The sequence below is a fragment of the Loxodonta africana genome, chromosome 9, assembly GCF_030014295.1.
Source record: "Loxodonta africana isolate mLoxAfr1 chromosome 9, mLoxAfr1.hap2, whole genome shotgun sequence".
Taxonomy (NCBI): domain Eukaryota; kingdom Metazoa; phylum Chordata; class Mammalia; order Proboscidea; family Elephantidae; genus Loxodonta; species Loxodonta africana.
Genome location: NC_087350.1, coordinates 43215267 through 43237729, shown reverse-complemented (window position 1 = coordinate 43237729; position 22463 = coordinate 43215267). Strand labels below are relative to the sequence as shown.

The following is a 22463-nucleotide window of genomic DNA, read 5'->3' as shown; positions in this document are numbered from 1 at the left end:
TTAGGGGGAGAGCAATTAGGAGTACAAGGTGTGAAGGAAACCCTGGTGGCGTAGTGGTTAAGTGCTACATGCTGCTAACCTAAAGGTCCGCAGTTCAAATCCGCCAGGCGTTCCTTGGAAACTCTATGGGGGCAGTTCTACTCTGTCCTATAGGGTCGCTATGAGTCGGAATCGACTCAACGGCAACGGGTTTGGTTTTTTGGTTTTAGCAAGGTGTGTATAAGTTTTTGTATGAGGGGCTGACTTGATTTGTAAACTTTCACTTAAAGCACAGTAAAGATTAGAAAAAAAAAAGAAAGAAAAGCTCCCAGGGGTCCCACTGCTGCGGTTGCAAAGACCAAGGAAATAGCTCCCAGGCTGCGCAGTACAGCCTAGCTAGAAGAGGTAGAGATGTCACACAGCACCAAGTATTCAGGAGACAGGAAAAGAACGTAAGTATAGAGAGATGAGAACTGAGAAATGAAGAGAGACAGAAAGTGAAAAGAAAAAAAGAAATGCCTCCAGGGATTCCACCTACCAGGCTGTGCGGATTGGGGGAGTGGCTCCTAAGCTGTGCAGTGCAGCCCAGCTAGAAGGGGCTCCCAAGCCACGAAAAGAAAAACCAAAAAAAAAAAAAAAAAGAAAAAAATCAGAACAAAACAAGGAAAAAAAAAAATGCCCCAGGGATCCCACCAGCATAGTGTCACAGGCCAGGGGAGTGACTCCCCAGTCGAGCGGGGCTTCACAGCCTTTCCAAAGAAGAAGCAAAAATGGCACACGGAGCCAGGTGTTAAACAGAAAGGAGGGAAGGTAGTGGGAGGCACAGAAGAAACCAAAAGAAGTAGAAAGAAGCAACACCAGCTCAGGGAGCTGGCCAGTGTGGGTAGGGTGAATCCAAGTGGCCCAGGGCCAAAGCAGTTGCCTCCTGGCCAATAGCCTGTGGCTGGTGGGACGCACAGGAGGCCAAAGGGGGTTAGGATGCGGGTTAGGAAAGTGTGTATCGTTCATTACTCTGTGCTCTGCCTCCTGCTGGGAACTTCGTGAAGCTGCTTTCCTGTACGCCCTGTCCACAGATCTCTGACGTGGACAGGGTGAATCCAAGCAGCACGGACACTGCACTTCCTGGCTGGCCAAGCCACTGCAGCCAGCCAGGAAGCTCAGAGGTAGGGCAGCGGGCAGAGGATGGGGGTGGGAAAGCATTTATTGCTGGTTAACGGGTGCTCTGTCTCCTGCTGGGAGCTCCATGAAGCTACTTTCCCATGCTCCCTTACCGTTGATCCCCAACAGGAGTCCAAGATTGTGAATCTGTGCTGCATTAGCTCATAGGAGACCTCCACATGTATCTCTCCTCACTCTCTGTCCTCTGTCAGTTTCTTATTCCATTTGGTGTTTGGCTGAGTTCTTTATCTTTCTGTTTGACACTATGGGTTCCAGGAATTTTGTTTTTCTCTTTTACATAGTTTTTTGGGTCTTTCTTGTGGAAGGACGGTGTGGTACTTTTATCTATGGCATAATGTTGGCTGGAAGTCCCTGAGGTACGGAAGTATTCTTGTCTTTTCACTTTGTGATATTCTCTTGGAAGACGTTGTCTGCATTTGTCTTCGATGTTCTTAAATTTCATTATTCTGTCTAGGCAGGTTTTTCCTTCTCTCTCCTCTTTGACACTCTATAGGTCCTTACAATCTGAGATCTCTCTTTTTTTTTTTAATTCCAGGAATGTTATATTGAAATCTCTTACAATAATAAATTTATCTATTTTTCCCTGTAGTTCTAACAATAAGTGCAGCATATTATTTCAAGGCTACTTTATCCAGCGTATATTTATTTAAAACTGCTTCATATTCGTGATGAACTGGACCATTTGTCATTATGCACTAACCATTTCCATTCCTGTTCTCATGTCTATTTTAGCTGATATTACTGTAGCTTCACCAACTTTTTTTAGGTTACTATTTGTCTATTTTATTTCATTTTCCGTCTTTTACATCAACCGTTTTGTGCTCTTATGTTTTAGGCGTGTCTCTTGGAAGCAGCATCTATCTAGATTTTTTTTTTTAAATAATCTAACCTGATCATCTTTGTCTTTTAATCGACAAATTCAGTTCACTTACATTTTGAAAAATTGATATCCTTAAGTCTGTTTATATGTCTGAACTGTTTCTTTTTAAACATTCCTTACTTTTTAAAATAATTCTTATCTAACTCTGCCATAATAGAATGAAAACTTAGTATGCTCTCACATCTCTCACCTTGTCTCCCTAACTCCATCATGATATTACTAATTCCAAGTTATTGTTAACATAGTCACTTTCTTTGAACTTAAGTTGGTTTGTATTGAACAACAAACTTTACCACAGTCTCTTTATACATCTCTTGCAACATTTCCTGGGTTGTTCTCTCTTATGTTCTTTGTTCAGTGTGGATCTTTGTGTGGCAAACCTTCTATGGCCTTGTATGAACAGAATATTTTATTATACGCCCATCAGTAGTAGATTGGCTGAATATGTAATTTTAAGTCTTAAGCTCTTTTCCTTTGATACTTTGAAAATATTATGTCACTGTCTTCTTGCATCCAATGTGAATGTTTAAAGTCTGATGTCATTCTGATTCTTGTATCTTTGTCCATGATTGTCTCTTGGAAGAGGCTTTCTGAATGCCTTTGGTATTATTAAATTTCACTACTCTATGTCTAAGTACATTTTTCCTTCTCCGTCCTCTGCGACACTCTATAAAAAGGCACTCTGGCCCTTATAATTGAGATCTCATCTTTTTTTAATTTCAGGAAATTTTTCTTCATTATTTTTCCAAATATTTCAAGTCAATTTTTATTTTTCTCTTTTTAGAACTTCTTACATCCACATGTTGGCTTTTCCATCCTCCATATCTCTTAGCTTTTCTGTTTTCTATTTGTCTGTTCCTTCTTCCTTGGGAATTTCTGGTCTTCTAATTCAGTAACTCATTTTTTTAGCTGTACCCGTTGTTATCTATCCCATCTCCTGAAATTTTTATTGTATTTTCAATTTTATTTGTATTTCATGTAATTCTGCCTTGTTGTTAGGTTTTCTATAGTTCTTATTTCATACTGGTATCTTCCCTTATCTATTTTAGCATGTTCATTTATAATAATTTTTAATTACTGGAAAATTGTTCTAATATTTCTGTTTCTACTAAAATCTATGTTCATCAAATATTTGTTATTTTGACCTGTGAATTAATTTTCCCTCTAGAGAAGAAGGTCTGGCTGAGTCCCCGTAACTTCAGGGGTAGGAGTCTGCAAACAGTCTACAATATAATTTCTAACATCAGAGTTTCACCCTTTATTCCCAGAAACAGCATTAGGAGAAGATACTACTAAACTAATTCCTCAGTCCTTGAAGTCAAGAGAGGATAGTGCTGAAGCAACTATTAGGAGTTAACTGGCCCCTACTTGCACGTCTCAACATCTCACAATCACACCTCTTACAAATACACTGGATTCTGCACTGCCCTGACTTTCTTCCTGCCTTCATTAGGATCAGATTTTTTAGTTGCCACAGGTATGGGTACTGGAGTTGTATATCCAAGGCACTTGTCATTCCACAGTTTCTCCTACTTTTCTCTATCTTCTTTCTCAAGTTCATCCATAGTTGATCTTACGGGTAAGGGAAAGAGTCAACAGTGCTGATCTTGGCTAGACAAGGTAGGGATTTTTTTGTCTCTTCTCCCCTCCACTTGCTCAATCTATAACCTTAACTGTAAACTAAAGATAGTCTCTATCTAGCTCCCAGAGTCCTATTCCAGAAGTGGATATCATATTGACAGCTCAGGACTTCCACCCTTTGGTCACATAAAAGATACTGCAGACTCAGTCAGCACCAGGCCTGCAAATGCTTAGCCAAGGTCCCGGTTGCTAGGTTAGACCTGCTTTGTCTTTAAAAACACAGCTTTTAAAGAGCAAGTCTCAGAGAGCACCTTGCTGTCAACCCTCTTTCACAGGTAGGGGAGCCTCACCCTTGTTTTAAGTAAGCTTAGCTCTAGTTCTCTCCCTCACCTGGAGTACACTTATAATTTCTATTTTTCTTCACAAGCTGAACCCCCAGCCACCTCTGGCCACTCAGGCCTACAGATATATCACAATTTATCATTTTGTATTTCTGGTCCACAGAAACATTTACTTTGGGGGGGAGGACGTGACTATACCTTTTTCTGTTTTTGAATTTTTTCGTTACGCGTTTGGCACAGAGGAGATTGGGGTTACACTATCTTCTTGACTGGAATCCCCACTGCCATACTTCTATCTTGGTTGCCTTTTTTTTAAATGCTTCCTTTCCTGCCTCATACTGGCAGAGCAGCTCTTCATGACTATTGGCTTAACGTAGTAACTTAGCTCTAGATGCCAATGTACATGGGACCCGCAGCACTGAGTACTCTTACGACATGGTAATAAAACATCGAATGCCAGCCATAAGCTCTATGCTCTGGTGTGGCTCTCTGCTTATGTTCCTGACCACTGTTCTGATTTTTCTCAATATTTTATCGTGTTTTTGGTGAAAGTTTACACAGCAAGTTAGGTTTCCATTTGACAACTTCCACACAAAATGTTCAGTGACATTAGTTACATTTTTCGCAACGTGTCAATATTCTCTGTGCTTTGGTTATTCCATTTCCAGTGCTCTAGTTTCCCTGCCCCCTTATATTCTCATCTGTGCTTTAAAGTAAATGTTCACCTTTTGGTCTTGTACAGATGGGAATAACCCTTATTTTGTGTGCCACTCTGCTCTTTTGCTAAATGGTGATCTCAGGGGATAGTTTCAGTCAAGGTTTAAAGATTATCTCACGGGAACAGTCTCAGGGGGTCCTCTAGTCTCAAATGGTCCAGTCAGTCTAGCCTTTCTTAATAATTTGAGTTGTTCTACATTTTTCTCCCATTCTACTGGAGACCATCAATTCCAACCTCAGTCAGAATAGTCCCGTTGTTCTGATTTTTATGTCCCCTTTCATTTTGAGCACCGAGGGATTTCCCTTTTTTTGGATTGCTTATCTCCTCTTGTATCAAAATAATTTTTGAAAATATTTTAACTGGTGAAGAATGAACACTTCAAATACTTCCTTGTCTTTTAAGCTTGAGCATCAACTGTTAAAAAATTATTTCCTATCCTCTTTGATCTCCTCTTCTTTGACCCCACAACACCCTCTACTTACCTACAGTAATTTTATAATAATAATAAAAAAAAGTTTAGCCAATACTAAATACACACTACCCATAACCCACTGCTGTCAAGTCGATTCTGACTCATGGCAACCCTATAGGAGAGGGTAGAACTACCCCAGAGGGCTTCCAAGGAAGAGCTAGTGGATTCGTAACTGCCGACCTTTCTGGATAGCAGTCGAGCTCTTAACCACTGCTAAAAACATCTATTATAGCTACCATATGTACAAAAAAGTTTTTTCTATCACCTAACCCTCATATAACTTACCACTGCCTCATGTTCACACTTACCATTTCATTGGGATGGACCAAAAACAGATAGATTCCTGGATGTTTGTCAAAAACCTGAAAGGAGCAATTGGCTTGTTCCATTCGACAAAGTGCTTCGACACATAATTCATCTAAAATGGAAGCAGTAAATATAAGATATAAATCTTATCAACTTATCAAGATTCCTTAAATCTCTAAGTACAGAACAAGATTCCCTTGTTCTATAAATAAACAAAAAGCTTTTCTGTTGTTTTTAACTCAGGCATAAAAACACTGATAGTGTGTGAATGCAGAAATAATTTTTACTTATGTAACAGATTAATCAGTTGATCATAGTGAATTATTATGAATTATTCAGACTTTATTAGTCCATACATCTTCTTTTACACTTGGCATAATTACCTCCATGGGGTATCTTCTTAGAAGTGTAAGTCTAATTTCATTTGCATTTTACATTTTGATACATCTGGACTTTATTTGATACAGGAGTAAGAGACGAAGTCAGCTTTTTCCCCAAATATCTAGTTGTCCTAATCCACTGATTGAATAATCCATCTTTTCACCACTGATCTGAAAGGCTGCCATTACCAAACACTAAATTCCTCAAATATATGTGGCTTACTTCTGTACCCTCTATTTTGTTCCACTGGCCTACACTAGCACCATTCTAATTCCTGCTGCTTTATAAAAAATTCCTCATTACTCTTCTTTTGAGAAGTGTCCAAACAGGCTCATACATTTACCCTATTAGGTGTATCAACTTCAGTTTGTCAAGCTTCAAAACATATTTTTTAGGGATAGTTGTTGTCTTTAGAGAGAGAGACAAATGACTGGAGGAGCAAGAGGGGAACTTCTAGGGTGTTAGTAATGCTTTGTTTCTTGATCTATTTTCACAAAATGTTTAGTTTGTGAAAAGTCAAGCTTATATACTTTTTTGAATACATTTTTCTTCAATAAGAGTTTGAAAGTTCCCTTCTTAGAATTTTAAATCTAATTACTTAGAATTTATTGATTTACAGAAGAACTACCTTTGCATTTAATGAAAATACAGAAGTTAGAGAAATAAGTTAAACATCACAAAGAAGCAATCAGAAAAATCTAGAAAATACATTATTCTACCATACAGTCTCTTCAGCAAGTCAAACGCATGGCCAAAAAAATAACTGTGCGTATATGAGTAGGCTCTTTTTAGCAAAAAGTTGGAAACAACTCAAGTGCCCATCAATGGATAATGCATAAACAAACAAAAAGTGGTACATACATACAATGGAATACTACTCAGCCATAAATAGAAATAAAAGTCCTGATGCATGCTACACATGGATGAACCTCAAAGACATCATGCTGAGTGAAAATAAGTCAATCACAAAAGGACAATTACTGTCTAACCTCACTTACATGAAACAAATCAAAACTCACTGCCATCAAGTCAATTCCGGCTCATAGTGACCCTACAGGACAGAGTATAACTGTCCCGTAGGGTTTCCAAGGAGCAGCTGCTGGACTCAAACTGCTGACCTTTTGGTTAGTAGCTGAGATCTTAACCACTGTGCCACCAGGGCTCCATGTGAAATGACAAGAACAGGTAAATACATAGAAACAAACAGTTATCAGTGGTTACCTAGGGTAGGAGGGGGAGGGAGAAAAGGAATCATTCTCTGGGAAGTAGTTAGTTTATGCCTATGTTGATGGAAAAACTGGCATTAATTAAGGGTAATGGTTACACAACTTGACTAATGTAACTGGTATCACTAGGCTGTACACCAGAAAAAGGGTGAAATGGCAAATGTAGTTTTATATAATTTTACAACAGCAGCAGCAACCCCTCTGCTCAGCAGAAAAAAGAGGATGCAGTTGCTGAAACTCCTTAGATACAACCAACCACCTCATGGGGTTAATTCTCTTGGTTCGAAGGTTTAGGGTCATGGGACTATCCAGCCAATTGGCCTAATACTGTTTTTATAGTTTTTGTTCTGCCTCCAGTGGTTAAGAGCTCAGCTGCTAACCAAAAGGTTGGCAGTTCAAATCCACCAGCCACTCCTTAGAAACCCTATGGGACAGTTCTACTCTGTCCTATAGGGTCCCTATGACTCAGAATCGACTCCACAGTAGTGGGCCTGGTTTTGGTTTTGTTCTATCCCCCAGTTCAGTGAGTAGTGTCTGAGGTCTTAAGAGTCTGTGAGTGGCCATTCAAGATACAACAACTGGTCTCTATTTGCCTGGAGCAACAGAGGAAGGAGACCCAGGAATCAGAGAAGGAACTGGGCTGCAGGTCTAACTGCCTCCATGAACTACTTACTGCCTCCTTTGCCACAAGATCAGAAGAATTGGATGGTACCCAAGTATCATTACTGAACGTTTTGATCAAGGACTCTATAGATGAGCCCTGATCAAAAGGGAAGGAAGAGAATTTAAAATTTCTTATAGAATCCAGATATAATGGACCTGTCAAGGATGGAAGAACCCCTGAATCTGTTGCGCTGAGAATATTTTTGAACCTTGAATGGAAACCATCCTCTAAAGTCATCTTCATACTAGGCAACAGTTAGCCAAATTAGTAAAGAATGTTCGCCTTGAGCACCACACTCCTTTGAAGAATTATCTATATCAAAACAAACTGACAACAGTAACTCTAAGGCAGATGAGTAGCTTATGCAGCCATAAGTCTAAGACAATGGTGGTGAAACAATATAGAGAGAGTCAGCACAACGGTGACACAACATGAAGAATGTAACCAATATCACTGAAATATATACACAGAAATTGTTGAATGGCTATATGACCTGTGTATATTTTCATCAAAAATAAAATAAATACTAAAAAGAAAAAAAGGGGAGACTCATTTCAGATTAAAACAGGCAAAAGAAGTATAAGCCAAATGCAACGTGGCCTGACTAGATTCTAAACAAATCAGCCATAAAACACTTCTTGTGACGAGTGGAAAATTTGAATATGGATTAAATATTATTTTGTTAGGATTTGATAGATTAGGAAAATGTTCTTGCTCTTAAGACATTCATATTAAGAAATGCAAATAAAAATGACCAAAATCTATATAGCCATAATACACTATGCCACGATGATTAGTGAAAATTACTGCAGACCGGTGATTCTCAACCAGGACTGATTTTTGCCCCCAAGGGCATTTGACAACATTTGGCAACACTTTTGGTGCCATACTGAGGGTGTGTGTTCCACCGGCATGTAGTGAGTAGAGGCTGGGGCTGCTACTCATCCTACAAGGAAGGAGCGCCCCACAACAAAGAATTACCCAGTCCAAAACATCATAAGCACCAAGGTTGAGAAATCCTGTTATAAACAAATTGTAACAATGAAAATGAACTGAATGGACAGATAAATAATTATGCGATAAAACAAATACTGTAAAACGTTAAAAATTGTAGAATCGATGTGGTGGGTATACGGTGTTCACTGTATCATTCTTTCAACCACTCTGTATGTTTGAAAACTGCTGTAACAAAATGTTGGGGAAAAATAATATTAAGTACCCTAACTATATGTTTAGTAATCAAATTTCCAATATAGATAAACCTAAATCCTTACAATTTTTAAAATAATAAAACCAATATAACTTGAGGAATACTGAAGATACTCACTAACACGCTCATGTAGAAGTAGGTAAGGATATTTCAGTATTTCAAGAAGAGGAACTCGAAGCTTATTTTCAAAGTCTTGGCCAGTAAAGTCGAACAAATGTGTTTCTCCATTGTTGTCTACTATATATAATTCATCATCATCTCCAATTTCTGCTTTCATGGATTTTTCAAAATGATTTATGAGACGTAAAGTTTCTAATTCCCATAAAACCTACAGGAAGAGAAAAATGGGCAGTGTGTTTTATATCTTAATATCAACAAAATATGTTAAATACGATTATCCTTCTAGAAAACCTTTTCCTAAACATAAAAATTTATAAGTTTAAAGACATACTACGTATCGCATATTAGATTTATTTAAAGAAAACAGTCACTAAACATGGCTGCTTTCGTAAGATTAAGTACAAAGAAATGTTTAAACACTTCTTTTACACACTTTTGCTGTAAATAGCATAATATTCCTCCCAACTATATTCAAGGTGAAATGAGAAGCTAGAGCTTCTTTGTCAAAGGCATGAACTAGGCCTTTTATGTCTTGCCCTTCTATGTTCTAGCCATAGTACTTACCTTAAAACTTCGGCTTTAGGATAAAGACACTGGCTTGCTTCATAATGAAAAAGCTTTATAAATGCAAAAGTTTTCTCAACAGAAATTCATAACTAATCAACCTCTCTTCCTCTAAATATCTTACACATCTACATGATCTGTTAAGTTTTTCATTAGATAAATACAATAAACCAAATATTCTGTCACATATTTAGAATTTGGAAACCCTTGGTGGAGCAGTGGTTAAGTGCTACGACTCCTAGCTAAAAGGTTGGCAGTTCGAATCTACCAGGTGCTCCTTGGAAACTCTATGGGGCAGTTCTGCTCTGTCCTATAGGGTGGCTATGAGTCAGTACCGACTCAACGGCAATGGCTGACGGCTAATTTAGAGTTCTTTCACCTTGCCTACTATGACTAAAAAATATAGTTGCCATTAAGAGTTTTATACCATTTACTCGTTAAAAGTGAAGAAAAAAAAAAAGAACTATTAACCAATAATGAAAACAACCAAGCCATTAAAAAAAAAAAAAAAAGCCATTTAGGCACGTCAAATATACTGACATGAGAAAAAGAACCCAAACTGTATATATTCTCAAATAAATTATTATAGGAAAAAGAAAAAAAAAAAAAGCCCCACACATAATTTTTCCTAAAACTGATTTTCTACCAAAATGATTAATGGAACATAAAATTCTCCTTTAGGTTTCAACTCCATTCTACTAGTCAGGAAGTGTTTACTCAGTACCTACTAGGTCCCAGTCAATGGGCAGGGTAGTGGAGGGGCAGCTATACTAGCCTTCAGGGTTTAAACCACAGCATCATGTACCTGAATGCTTCCAATAGAGTTTAAACTTATTCTCTTCCTAGTTATTAAGCTTTTACAAATATTGCTCATCTAATCTAAATTACCTCATGCAAGAATGGCAATTCATCTCTTGCTTTATGGTATTCAGCCACACACTCCAAGCAATAGCAGAGGTCTTCATCAGCTGTTTGAAATTCACTGGTATGGGTCCTGGCTGCATAGCGCTGTAGGAAGTCAACGGTGGAACCACCACCAGGCGTACACCAACAACATGTGCTCATTCTGTACCTATATTCAGAAAAGAAGACAGCTAAAAACTAAAGAAAAAAATTTTTTTAAATCTCAGGCCTATTTTGTGTGAATACACACACTTCCTACCAGTGGCCCTGATCTGCAACTCAAAATGTGCCTTTACCACAGCCAGAGCACTCTGCTGACTGGCATAACAACGAACGACTCAACTCAGATCTGTGCCCACTCTTAAAAACCTTACCTTTGACACATGAAAAATACAGAGAAATGATATGAAAGCACTTTGCTGGTAATAAATACCATAAACCAATACAGAGCTGTGCTACAAAGGAGGCTCAAAACTATGTAGTACTGATGGACAGAATTATCAACATGTTTTCAAAGTACAGATTTTAGATTGTTCTAGTGATGTACTGGAACCAATCAAAAGCTCTGGAAATCTTTCACAGTCCCAGAGGCTATGTTCCAGAAATCCTGGAAATAAAAAAATTCATAAATAGGAACCTGTACCAGTAACAAAAATCCATATAGAAAAGGATTTTCTCTTGATTAGAAAGTACACATAGATGAGTATGTGTGTATGTGTGTGAATCACTGATCATAACTCACTGCTCTTCAACACATTGTAAACTCTAATAAGCTACAAATGTTAACAACCTATTGCTACTAAGCTTAATATGTACAGTATTTGCCTGCCTTCCATTTTAGATAATTTGTTTTCATATCAGAGCCTCCACCATCCAGTCAAACAGCTAAGGCGAAATAATCTTCCAAGTCCTAGCCATCGCAAAGACAGCAAAGTAGCAAGAGGGAACCAGAAGGCAAGAGAAGTCCAAGGAACCACATTTGTCAAAGGTGTGAGTGAAGATACATGAGGCAGATTTATCAGAACTGCAGAGAACATGAAACTGAGGGCATTAGCAAGTAGGATGGAGACCAGACTCCAAAGAGATCTCCATGGATGAAATCTAATGAGGTGTAACAAAAACAAGCTAAGGTCCTGTATTTTTATCACTAACTAAAGGCATGTAGAAAGCTAAAAGAAAGGTCATTGTTAGTAAAGTGTCTCATGTCTAAACAAAAAGCAAATGTCTGCATTGATAAAAATAAAGGATAGGTTAGGTCAGAACCAGACCAGACTAGAGTATCTTATAGTGTCAGAAAGGAAGGAAGTGCTCATACTGCAAAAAGTTGGGGAGATGTCAAAGGGACACAGGAGTTGTACAAATAACTTCAAATATAAGCATCAGCACAAAATCAATTTTGATGAGGCAGAGGTCAACTATATCCCAGATTTCTACATTCCCCAAGCTGCTTTATCACTCCATTTCTGACAATGGCCACTTTCCCTCCCTCATTTGGGTTTGGTAATTCTCTGCAATGTTTCACAGAACTCGTGAATCGTACTTACAGTTAAGTGATTTATTAGGGAAGTAACCGGGTACAATCTAGGATCAGGATCAAGAGGTTACAAATCAGGACCATCATCAGGAAGCACACAGGGCCTCCCTTCTTCAGTGCAAGACAACTCTCTCAGCTCCTCTTGGCTGTGCTGGCCTACCCTCGGCCCCCTCATGCAGGCTTGTCTTGGTCCCTGAGAATACGCTCTTCTTGGCCCTGCTGTTTGTTGCTGCCGGCTCTGCCGTGGGGCCCCTTCTGTGTTCATTGCTACCAGCTCTCTCCCAGGCCCACTGCCGTTGGCTCTGCCGCTGGGCCCCTTCTGAGCCTCTCACTGTCTTCAATGTTATACCCCTTGACTGGTGTTACAGCTCTTTTGGGAGGTTCCTTGCCTCCTCTCTCTGCTGCTTCTCTCTCTTCCTCCTGCTTCTGTCTCAAAAACCTCTGTGGGGTTGGCTGCTTAAACACACAATTCCTTGTCGATTTCAAGGATTGGCCTCTTCCAGAGAGGAACCACAAATGGACCAATCTCCTCTCGGTATGCCATTGATACTTCATTTGCATAGTAAGCTATAGCCACCTTATCTGCATAGACTACAATCACTTCATTTGCATGGTATATTGACCAATTACTTCAAGGTGCACACCAATCACAGGGCAGGCTGCAGCCCAGGGCCAGACAAAATGTATCAAACCAAGCTATTTACAGCTTACCCAGGTAATTCAATCAACCTAGCAAAAGTAACAGACCCTCTGGGGTAGAAAACTAGGGCAAAAATAACTCCTCAGGGGTTAGGGTGAAGATCTCTCAAGCTGTTTTTACAAAGAACCAGGGCAAAATGCCACATAAAGGAACTCATTTCACCACAGGAGACAACCTGAAAGAGGTCCCCAGTGGCCAAAGCTGAAATAATATGAGAAAGAAAATAACGTAATCTTGGATTATAACCTAAAGTATAAAATATACAAAAATCCATACTGATACAAATGACTGAATAAATAAACAAATGGGAGAGAAAGACAAATCTTCCTCAAACCCAGAAACCAAACCCAGTGCCGTTGAGTCGATTCCGACTCATAGCAACCCTATAGGACAGAGTAGAACTGCTCCATAGTTTCCAAGGAGTGCCTGGCGGATTTAAACTACCAACTCTTTGGTTAGCAGCCACGGCACTTAACTACTACGCCACCAGGGTGTTTCTATCTTTCTCACAGAAGAATTAAAAATAATATACATACCTACTCCCTATTCCAGGAGGTGGGGCTAAATTCCCCCTTCGAGTCTTAGCTGCACTTAGGGAGAACCACTTCCAAAGAAAAGTGTGTAAAGGGAAAAACAGTAACTTTGCAACGGAGATGCCTGGCAAACCTGATCAAGGTTAACATTACCAGTGGTAAGTCATGTTGGTTACCTGCCCCCCACACACAAACACACAATGGGATGAGAAGGGAATTTCAACTCTTGGGTTGTTGTTGAATAGATTTCTACTCATAGCTACCCCACCACCCCAGTCTAATCATGTGAAAAACGTTAGAAAAACCAAATGTGTATTATCTAAACTAACAACTATTAGTCAGTTTGCAACAGCAAAAGGTAGAAACCCATGCCGGGCAGAATCAAGGAAAGTGTTCATTCATATGAAAATACTGATTGGGGATTGAGGCAAGAAATTATACAACAGACCTGATCTTGAGAAACTTGACCTTAAATTAACTATCCAAGAGATATAAAACATCAGTCTAATGGAGGAAAAAAACTCACAAAGTCAACTGTTCAATGATAAAATTTATTTCATGAACATAATGGACCTAACACTCATGCACTCTCATATCACCTTCAAGGGGATGAATATCAGTTTGAGGCCATCAAGAAAGTCCTAATCTTTATTTAGCACATATATCTGTGGTATTAAAATTTCATGAGGGGGGGCAATTAGGAAAAGATGTCTAAAAAGTTTCTTTGCAAGGAGGAAGAGGGGACAATACAAAGTTAAGAAACCTAATCCAAGTCACTGAATATTTGAATACGGAAACTTGGCAATATAAGGTTTTTTGAACAGATACCCTCCAAAATCCACTGTGCATAATCTTTGCTAATGGGAAATCAGTTAACATATTGACAGAAATTGCATTTTGCTGCAAAGCTTTTATAGCATAATACCACTTCCCAAAAGAAATGAATTTTTTTAATTCCTTAATTTCTTCTTACACCCATGACGAAATAATTATATGTAACTGCATAAATAAAATAATACACAGGTATTTGCTTTGTGAATTGAGTTTTTAAATTTATTAAATATTAATTTTATACTTTCCTCATGCTTCTAAAAAGAATTTGTGGTTAGCTTTCAACATTGTTGCATACATACAAAGACACTTAAGACAGAGATTTAAAAAGAAAAAAAAAACAAGAGAAATCAAAACGTATTTAGAATTTCACTAAGTCCTAAATTAGGAACTTCCTCAAAAGCAGAGCAAAGAGAATAGCCATGATCAGTTACACAGTTTTCATGTGAACAAAAGAAAGTACACGAGTTCAACTGAAGAGCCCAGCTCTTTCCTGGCACTAATTCTACTTCAACTATATTTCAGTAAAACCTGTTGCATGCAAGCATGCTACAGACTAGGGGATAGAGGGTAACATAATAGATGAGGTCTTCACTATGTTTTTGCAGAATATAAAATTATTTTATTTGAAAGAGAATTTCTTATACCTGAAAGATCAACATAATAATAGGGAGCTCACCGACTTCACATAAGCTGTTTTTTTCCGTTGATCTAATTCAGTGTAGGGAATGAACTTAGAAGACCTAAGAACAGAAAGTTAAACATCATGGAGATTTCTCAAACATCACTTGTTTCAAGCATGATTTTGGTAGATAACAGTTCACAGTGCATTTAAACTTCAAAAACTTAATGCAACTGAAGCAATTTCTGCTGGTTACCTTTCAGCCAAATAACAGATTGGCTTCTAAAATAAACAATATTACCCATGAGTAATGGGCTCCCTTGAACAATCAACTATATGAGACCAATCAACATTTACTGAAAAGCAAAAACGAGAAGGCAAGGAGGGGAAGGGAAGCTAGAAATAGAACAAACAGAATGAAAATAATCAGAAAGATGACATATTGTGAAAAAGTGAAAACTTGTAATCCACGGCATGAAACAATATGCATAAAAATCGTTAAATGGGAACCTAATTTGCTGTGTAAACATTCACCGACAACAAAATATCATTTAAAAAATAAAATTAATGGAACAGAATTGAGAACCCAGATATAAATCCATCCACATACGAGCAGCTGATATTTGACAAAGGCCCAGTGTCAGTTAATTGGGGAAAAGATAGTCTTTTTAACAAATGGTGCTGGCATAACTGGATATCCATTTGCAAAAAAATGAAACAGGACCCATACCTCACACCATGCACAAAAACTAACTCCAAGTGGATCAAAGACCTAAACATAAAGACTAAAACGATAAAGATCATGGAAGAAAAAATAGGGACAACGTTAGGAGCCCTAATACAAGGCATAAACAGAATACAAAACATTACCAAAAATGACGAAGAGAAACCAGATAACTGGGAGCTCCTAAAAATCAAACACCTATGCTTATCTAAAGACTTCACCAAAAGAGTAAAAAGACCACCTACAGATTGGGAAAAAATTTTCAGCTATGACATCTCCGACCAGCACCTGATCTCTAAAATCTATATGATTCTGTTAAAACTCAATCACAAAAAGACAAACAACCCAATCAAAAAGTGGGCAAAGGATATGAACACGCACTTCACTAAAGAAGATATTCAGGCAGCTAACAGATACATGAGAAAAAACATGAGAAAATGCTCTCGATCATTAGCCATTAGAGAAATGCAAATTAAAACTACAATGAGATTCCATCTCACTCCAACAAGGCTGGCATTAATCCAAAAAACACAAACTAATAAATGTTCGAGAGGCTGCGGAGAGATTGGAACTCTTACACACTGCTGGTGGGAATGTAAAATGGTACAACCACTTTGGATATCTATCTGGTGTTTTCCTAAAAAGTTAGAAATAGAACTACCATACAACCCAGAAATCCCACTCCCCGGAATATGCCCTAGAGAAATAAGAGCCTTTACGTGAACAGATATATGCACATCCATGTTTATTGCAGCTGTTTACAATAGCAAAAAGCTGGAAGCAACCAAGCTGTCCATCAACGGATGAATGGTTAAATAAATTATGGTATATTCACACAATGGAATACTATGCATCGATAAAGAACAGTGACGAATCTGTGAAACACTGCATAACATGGAGGAACCTGGAAGGCATTATGCTGAGTGAAATTAGTCAGAGGCAAAAGGACAAATATTGTATAAGACCACTATTATAAGATCTTGAGAAACAGTATAAACTGAAAAGAACATACTTTTGTGGTTACCACGGGGGGGAGGGAGGAAGGGTTGGAGAGGGTTATTTACTGATTAGTTAGTAGATAAAAACTACTTTAGGTGAAGGGAAGGACAATACTCAATACATGGAAGGTCAGCTCAACTGGACTAGACCAAAAGCAAAGAAGTTTCCTGGATAAACTGAATGCCTCAAAGGCCAGTGGAGCAAGGGCGGGGGCGCGGATGGTTGGGGACTATGGCTTAAGGCGACTTCTAAGTCAATTGGCAAAATAATTCTATTATGAAAACACTCTGCATCCCACTTTGAAGTGTGGCGTCTGGGGTCTTAAATGCTAACAAGCGGCCATCTAAGATGCATCAATTGGTCTCAACCCACCTGGATCAAAGGAGAATGAAGAACACCAAAGTTACACGATAACTATGAGCCCAAGAGACAGAAAGGGCCACATGAACCAGAGACTTACATCATCCTGAGACCAGAAGAACTAGATGGTGCCCGGCCACAATCGATGACTGCCCTGACAGGGAGCACAACAGAGAACCCCTGAGGGAGCAGGAGATCAGTGGGATGCAGACCCCAACTTCTCATAAAAAGACCAGACTTAATGGTCCGACTGAGACTAGGAGAATGCCGGCGGTCATGGTCCCCAAACCTTCTGTTGGCCGAGGACAGGAACCATTCCCAAAGGCAACTCATCAGACATGGAAGGGACTGGACAATGGGTTGGAGAGAGATGCTGATGAAGAGTGAGCTACTTGTATCAGGTGGACACTTGAGACTGTGATGGCATCTCCTGTCTGGAGGGGAGATAGGTGGGTAGAGAGGGTTAGAAACTGGCAAAATCGTCACGAAAGGAGAGACTGGAAGGAGGGAGTGGGCTGACTCATTAGGGGGAGAGTAAGGTGTATATAAGCTTATATGTGACAGACTGACTTGATTTGTAAACTTTCACTTAAAGCACAATAAAATTAAAAAAAAAATTAAGAGACTCAAAGGCGAATAAAGCACTGTGTACTTTAAAATAATAGCAGACAGCAAAAAATAAAATTAGGAGTCTGCTTTTTGTCTCATGCAAAAAGAGAGGTAGCCTGGTTCCACACCCCAGAAAGCAGGACTACATTTTCTCAAAGTAGATGGAAGTTATTGCCACGGAACATGTAAGTGCCATGAAATAAACAAAATAGAGGATAATGCTGTACTGCATGTCAACAACAGAAACGTGTGCTTCTATGATTCTTCTCAATAGGTCATAATGAGGTTATGTTCCCAAATCGAAAATTGCTATTGGCCTGATAGCTAAGACCAGGAAATCTCAACAGGGTCAATTTTTAATCTTCCTTTACAAGAAAAACTTATAAATGACCATGCATCCTGTTTTCATAAAGCTCTGAGCTCTTCCTGAAGTCTGTTTTGTTAATCACATCAGATTTTATTTTAACTGCTTGGAATCATTATTGAACCACACAGAATTAGGCTGTCCATGCAATCCCCAAGCTGCAGGGCAGAAAATAAAACCAATTCCCAAGCAGGAAAAAGAGTGTCAGTAATATACTATGCTTCATCAGAGGCACAGGCCATGATTTTTCACAGACTCATCCTTGGGATATCATTTCTCAATATTAGCTAGCCAGAAATCTCAAATAACAATCACTTTCTTTTACCCTTCCCAGCTAAGCTTCTTGAAAAAACGTAGATTTACCACCTCCTACTTTATCGCCTTTGCACTTTGGATTCTACTCTTACAGTCCACTGAAAGTTTTCATAAAAGTTCCTCATAATTTCCGTATTATCAAATTAAATAGGTTCTTTACTTGACCCTCCCCCGCCCCAACAAAGCATAGGAAGATACTTTCCTTAGCTAAGACAACGCACAGTTTTCCTGTCATTTTCCTCCTCAATCTCCTTTGCAATTGTCTCGTCCTCTTCTAAATATCAAAGTTTCCAAAGGCTTATCCTCAGGACTCTTCCCTCTTCAATACTCTCCTCCCAGGTGACCTAATTCAAACCACTGCTTCAACTACTACCTATACTGAAGCTTTCCAAAGACTGAGAATAAATTTAAAACTCTTAATGCAATGCATAACTATGTTCCAGCTACTCAGTAAATGACAGCCTAGACCTTTTCCACCAACTCCAGACCCATATATTCAATATCCAACTGCATACAGTGTATCTCTATTCATGTCTCAAAGCAAACAGAAGGAAGTCTTTAACTTAAATCTCTCATTAGTCCTGTATTCCCTATATTGATGGCATTATCATCCATTCAGTTTTCAAACCAGTAACCTGGGAATTATCCTATACTAGGTTTTGGTAACTTCCCTTTAGGAGCCCTGGTGGCACAGTGGGTAAAGCCAATAGAGGGCTAACCAAAAGGTTGGTAGTTTGAAATCACCAGCAGCTCCACAGGAGAAAGATGTGGCAGTCTGCTTCCGTAAAGACTTACAGCCTTGGAAACCCTACAGGGCTGCTGAGTCGGAACTGACTCAACAGCAGTGGGTCTGTTTTTTTTTTTTGCTTGTTTGTTTTTTATCCTCTCTTCACTCCCATCTCTGAGTTCCAAGGAGTCCTGGCAGCACAGTGGTTAAGAGCTCAGCTGCTAATCAAAAGGTCTGCAGTTTTAATCACAAACTGCTCCTTAGAAACTTTATGGGGCAGTTCTATCCTTTCCTATAGGGTCGCTATGAGTCAGAGTCGGCTCAACGGCAACAGGTTTGGATATCCCCTTTAGGAACCCTGGTGGCACAGTAGGTAAAGTGAATGACTGCTAGCCCAAAGGTCAGCAGTTCGAAACCACCACCACCTCCATGGGAGAAAGATGTGGCAGTCTGTTTCAGTAAAGATTTACAGCCTTGGAAATTCCATGGGGTCATTATGAGTTGGAATTGACTTGACGGCAGTGGGTTTTTTTTAATCTTCCCTTCACTCCCAATTTTATGAGTTCCATAGAGCCTATCTCCTTAATTACATCTGGGCTTTTTCAGACCAACTGCATTTTTCATTATTTGCCAGGGTTACTACCTCGTCTAGAAGCCAACCTCATCTGTCTCTTTTTTGATCCACCACCAACTCTTCCTCCTAAATATTGTGCTAAGGATTGAATTGTGTCCCCCTAAAATACGGGTCAACGTGGCTAGTCCATGATTTCCAGTATTGAGTGATTATCTACCATTTTGTCACCTGATGTGATTTTCCTATGTGTTGTAAATCCTATCTTTATGTTAATGAGGAAACCCTGATGGCACAGTAGTTAAGTGCTATGGCTGCTAACCAAAAGGTCAGCAGTTCAAACCCACCAGGAAATCTTTGGACACTCTACAGGGCAGTTCTACTCTGTCCCATAGGGTTTGCTATGAATCGGAGTCCGGAATCAAATCACCTGCAACAGGGTTTGGGTTTTTTTCTTTTTGATGTTAACAAGGCAGGATTAGCAGCAGTTATGTCAATGAGGCAGGACTCAATCTCTAAGATTAGGTTGTGTCTAAATTCAATCTCTTTTGAGATGTAAAAGAGACAAGCAAGCAAAGAGACATGGGGGACCTCATACCACCAAGAAACAAGAGCCCGGAGAACGGCGCATCCAGAGGAGAATGATTCATCCAAAGGACGTGGGGTTCCTTTGCTGAGAAGCTCCTCGACCAGGGAAGACTGATGACAAGGACCTTCCCCCAGAGCTGACAGAGAAAGAAAGCCTTCCCCTGGAGGTGGCACCCTGAATTCATAATTCTAGCCTCCTAGACTGTCAGAGAATAAATCTGTTTGTTAGAGCTATCCACTTGTGGTAGTTGTTACAGCAGCACTAGGTAACTAAGACATATTGTCAGAGTTCAAAGCACAAATGACTCCTCCACAATTCTGGGATAAAATTTAAACTTTTCAGCTCAACACACAGGCCCTCCAAACTCTGGCTTCAGCACCATCTCTTGCCATTTTCCCACACTTACCTCCCTTCACTTGTTCTTCGTAAAATTCTTCATATTTGGTATTCCCTATAGAGGTTGCTATATAGAGGTTGCTATGAATTGGAATTGACTCAATGGCAACGGGTTTGGGTTTTTTTGACTTTATGGAAGTTCTTCTATCTGCCTTGAATACCCACCCATCTTCCGTATTTCTGCCTGGTTCTTTACCCTGAATGTACATCAGAATCACCCTGGGAACTTAAAAAATGTAGATGATGAAATCCTACTGATAAAATTCAGATTAATTTGAAAGAACTTCACCAGTGATTCTAATAGAAAACCAGGTTTGAAAAGCAGAGTGTCATGGTGTCTGGAAGACTTGTGCGACCCACCCTCTCCCTTTCAATCAGTCTTTGATGACCCTCTTCTCTATCCCTTCAGGACTCTGAATATGTTTCCATCATTGTACTTACCATGTCGATCCAAACTCCTGTTCATCTGTTTTTCACTCAACTGCCCCATCCTCACCAATTCTGAGTCTGTTAGGGCAAGGACCTGCCCTATATATCTAACTCCACTGCTTAGAACATGGTGACTGAAAAATATTTTAAATATTCATTTAAAGAATACTTACCTGGGCAAATGGCCTACAGCAAAGCGATCCTGTCAGCCAAGATTCCTGGGTTTATCTGTGAATGGGTGAGGCTTTGCATTCATATATACCCAGACTCTGGCCCCAAAAGACCATTTCTGAAATGAAAAAAGGAACAAGCCTGATATTTAAAGTCTTTATACTCTTTATCTCATCTGTGCCTCACATGAGCCCTACAGAGACGGACATTCCCACCTGATAAGGAAGCTCAAGCTCAGAGAGGTTAGGCGACTAACCCATGGAAACAAAGGTTACAAATCAAGGGTGGAACTGTTGATTCTGACTCCTAGTCTCAGTCCCATGTTTGCTCCTAAGACAGCTAAGCACTTCATCAAAAACGCCCCCAAATTAGCAAGAACAGGTAACTTGAGCCCTAGTATCATCAGTAACTAACTCATTTCTGTCATTCCAAATAGCAAACTCCTCCTCCTCATCATCATGGGGTTCTTTTCCCCTAAAGCAGCCATGCCCATTTCGCATTGGGTCCTGGCGAGTCTTTGGTACATTCATCAATGCCTGAAAGGGGGGAAAGCAAACAAATCCTCTCAGGCGTGATGTCAACGCTCCATCCCCTTTATATGGGGCAGGGAGAGCTCAGGTGGCCATTCGTGATCAATACACTCGCCAAAGGCAGAGACCTAGAAGCAGGAGGAAGGCGGGGCGTCGACCCAACAGAGATTGTTAAAAGCAAGACTCCGACCAATCTCCCCGCTCACCGTCAAGGAAACTACGCAATACCGAACCAAAAACAGCTCACACAAGACCGCGGTGCAGACTCTCGGGACTGACAGGAAGGGAATGGGTCCCAGCGCCCGGGAGCCTGAAGTGCAGGTGGCACAGAGACGGGTGGCCTACCAGACGCCGAAGGGGTGCTCCTGCCTCAGGCGCGGCGACTCGCTAAGGGGGGCGGCGGGGCTCGCGTCGCCCCTCCCCCACCCGCCAGGCCCTCGCGCGCCGCGACGGTTACTCGACCCGACCCCGCGCGCACTCGCCACGCGCGTGCTCCCACGGGATCAGCCCGCGGCCGCATGCCTACAGTTTTCTTCAACCCGTTCGGTCTCACGGCGGCCGCTAGCCTACCTCCATGCCTCCGCTTCACAGTCCGGAAGGGGCGGAAGTCCGGTCCTTCCGACCTGGCCGCGTCTGCTGCAGCGCAGCCCCACTCCGCCCTCGGCGACCCAACCGGCGGTCGCCGCGACCAAAAGCTCCGCCTCCTCCGCGAGGTCGGCCGTTCACAGGCCCCGCCCCGGCCGCTTTTTTCTTGTTTTGGTACCCCGGGGGGCGGGACGTGCAAAGCGGCAACCCGGCTTGTTGGGACGCCGGACGGTACCTCACTTCCGGCCTGCTGGGGCACGGCCAATCAGGAGCGTACGGGTGTGGAAAGTTTGTCGCCGATCAGTGAAGTGAGCCCACCGGAGTGGGTACAGATCCGTGACTTCATCGGT

The 22463-nt window shown here is 40.4% G+C and overlaps 1 protein-coding gene across 6 annotated transcripts in view; it reads right to left on the bottom strand.

The window, feature by feature from the left end:
* The window catches only part of SETX (senataxin), a 94070-nt gene extending 71843 nt beyond the window's left edge, over nt 1-22227 (bottom strand). For 4 of the 6 annotated variants that reach the window (XR_010322978.1, XR_010322979.1, XM_064291273.1 and 1 more), the window contains exons 1-5: nt 22099-22227; nt 21001-21116; nt 10510-10693; nt 9055-9265; nt 5459-5568 (exon numbers count right to left, since the gene is read on the bottom strand). Coding sequence is in view for 4 of the 6 variants with exons in the window: in XM_064291273.1 (XP_064147343.1) it covers nt 5459-5568; nt 9055-9265; nt 10510-10686 (498 nt within the window). In the remaining 2 variants the exon portion in view is untranslated. Of the gene's footprint in view, nt 1-5458; nt 5569-9054; nt 9266-10509; nt 10694-14801; nt 14866-21000; nt 21117-21873; nt 21898-22098 lie in introns of those variants that run through there. The other 2 variants (XM_010587549.3, XM_064291274.1) reach the window with 2 other exon arrangements.
* Between the last annotated feature and the right edge of the window lie 236 nt (nt 22228-22463).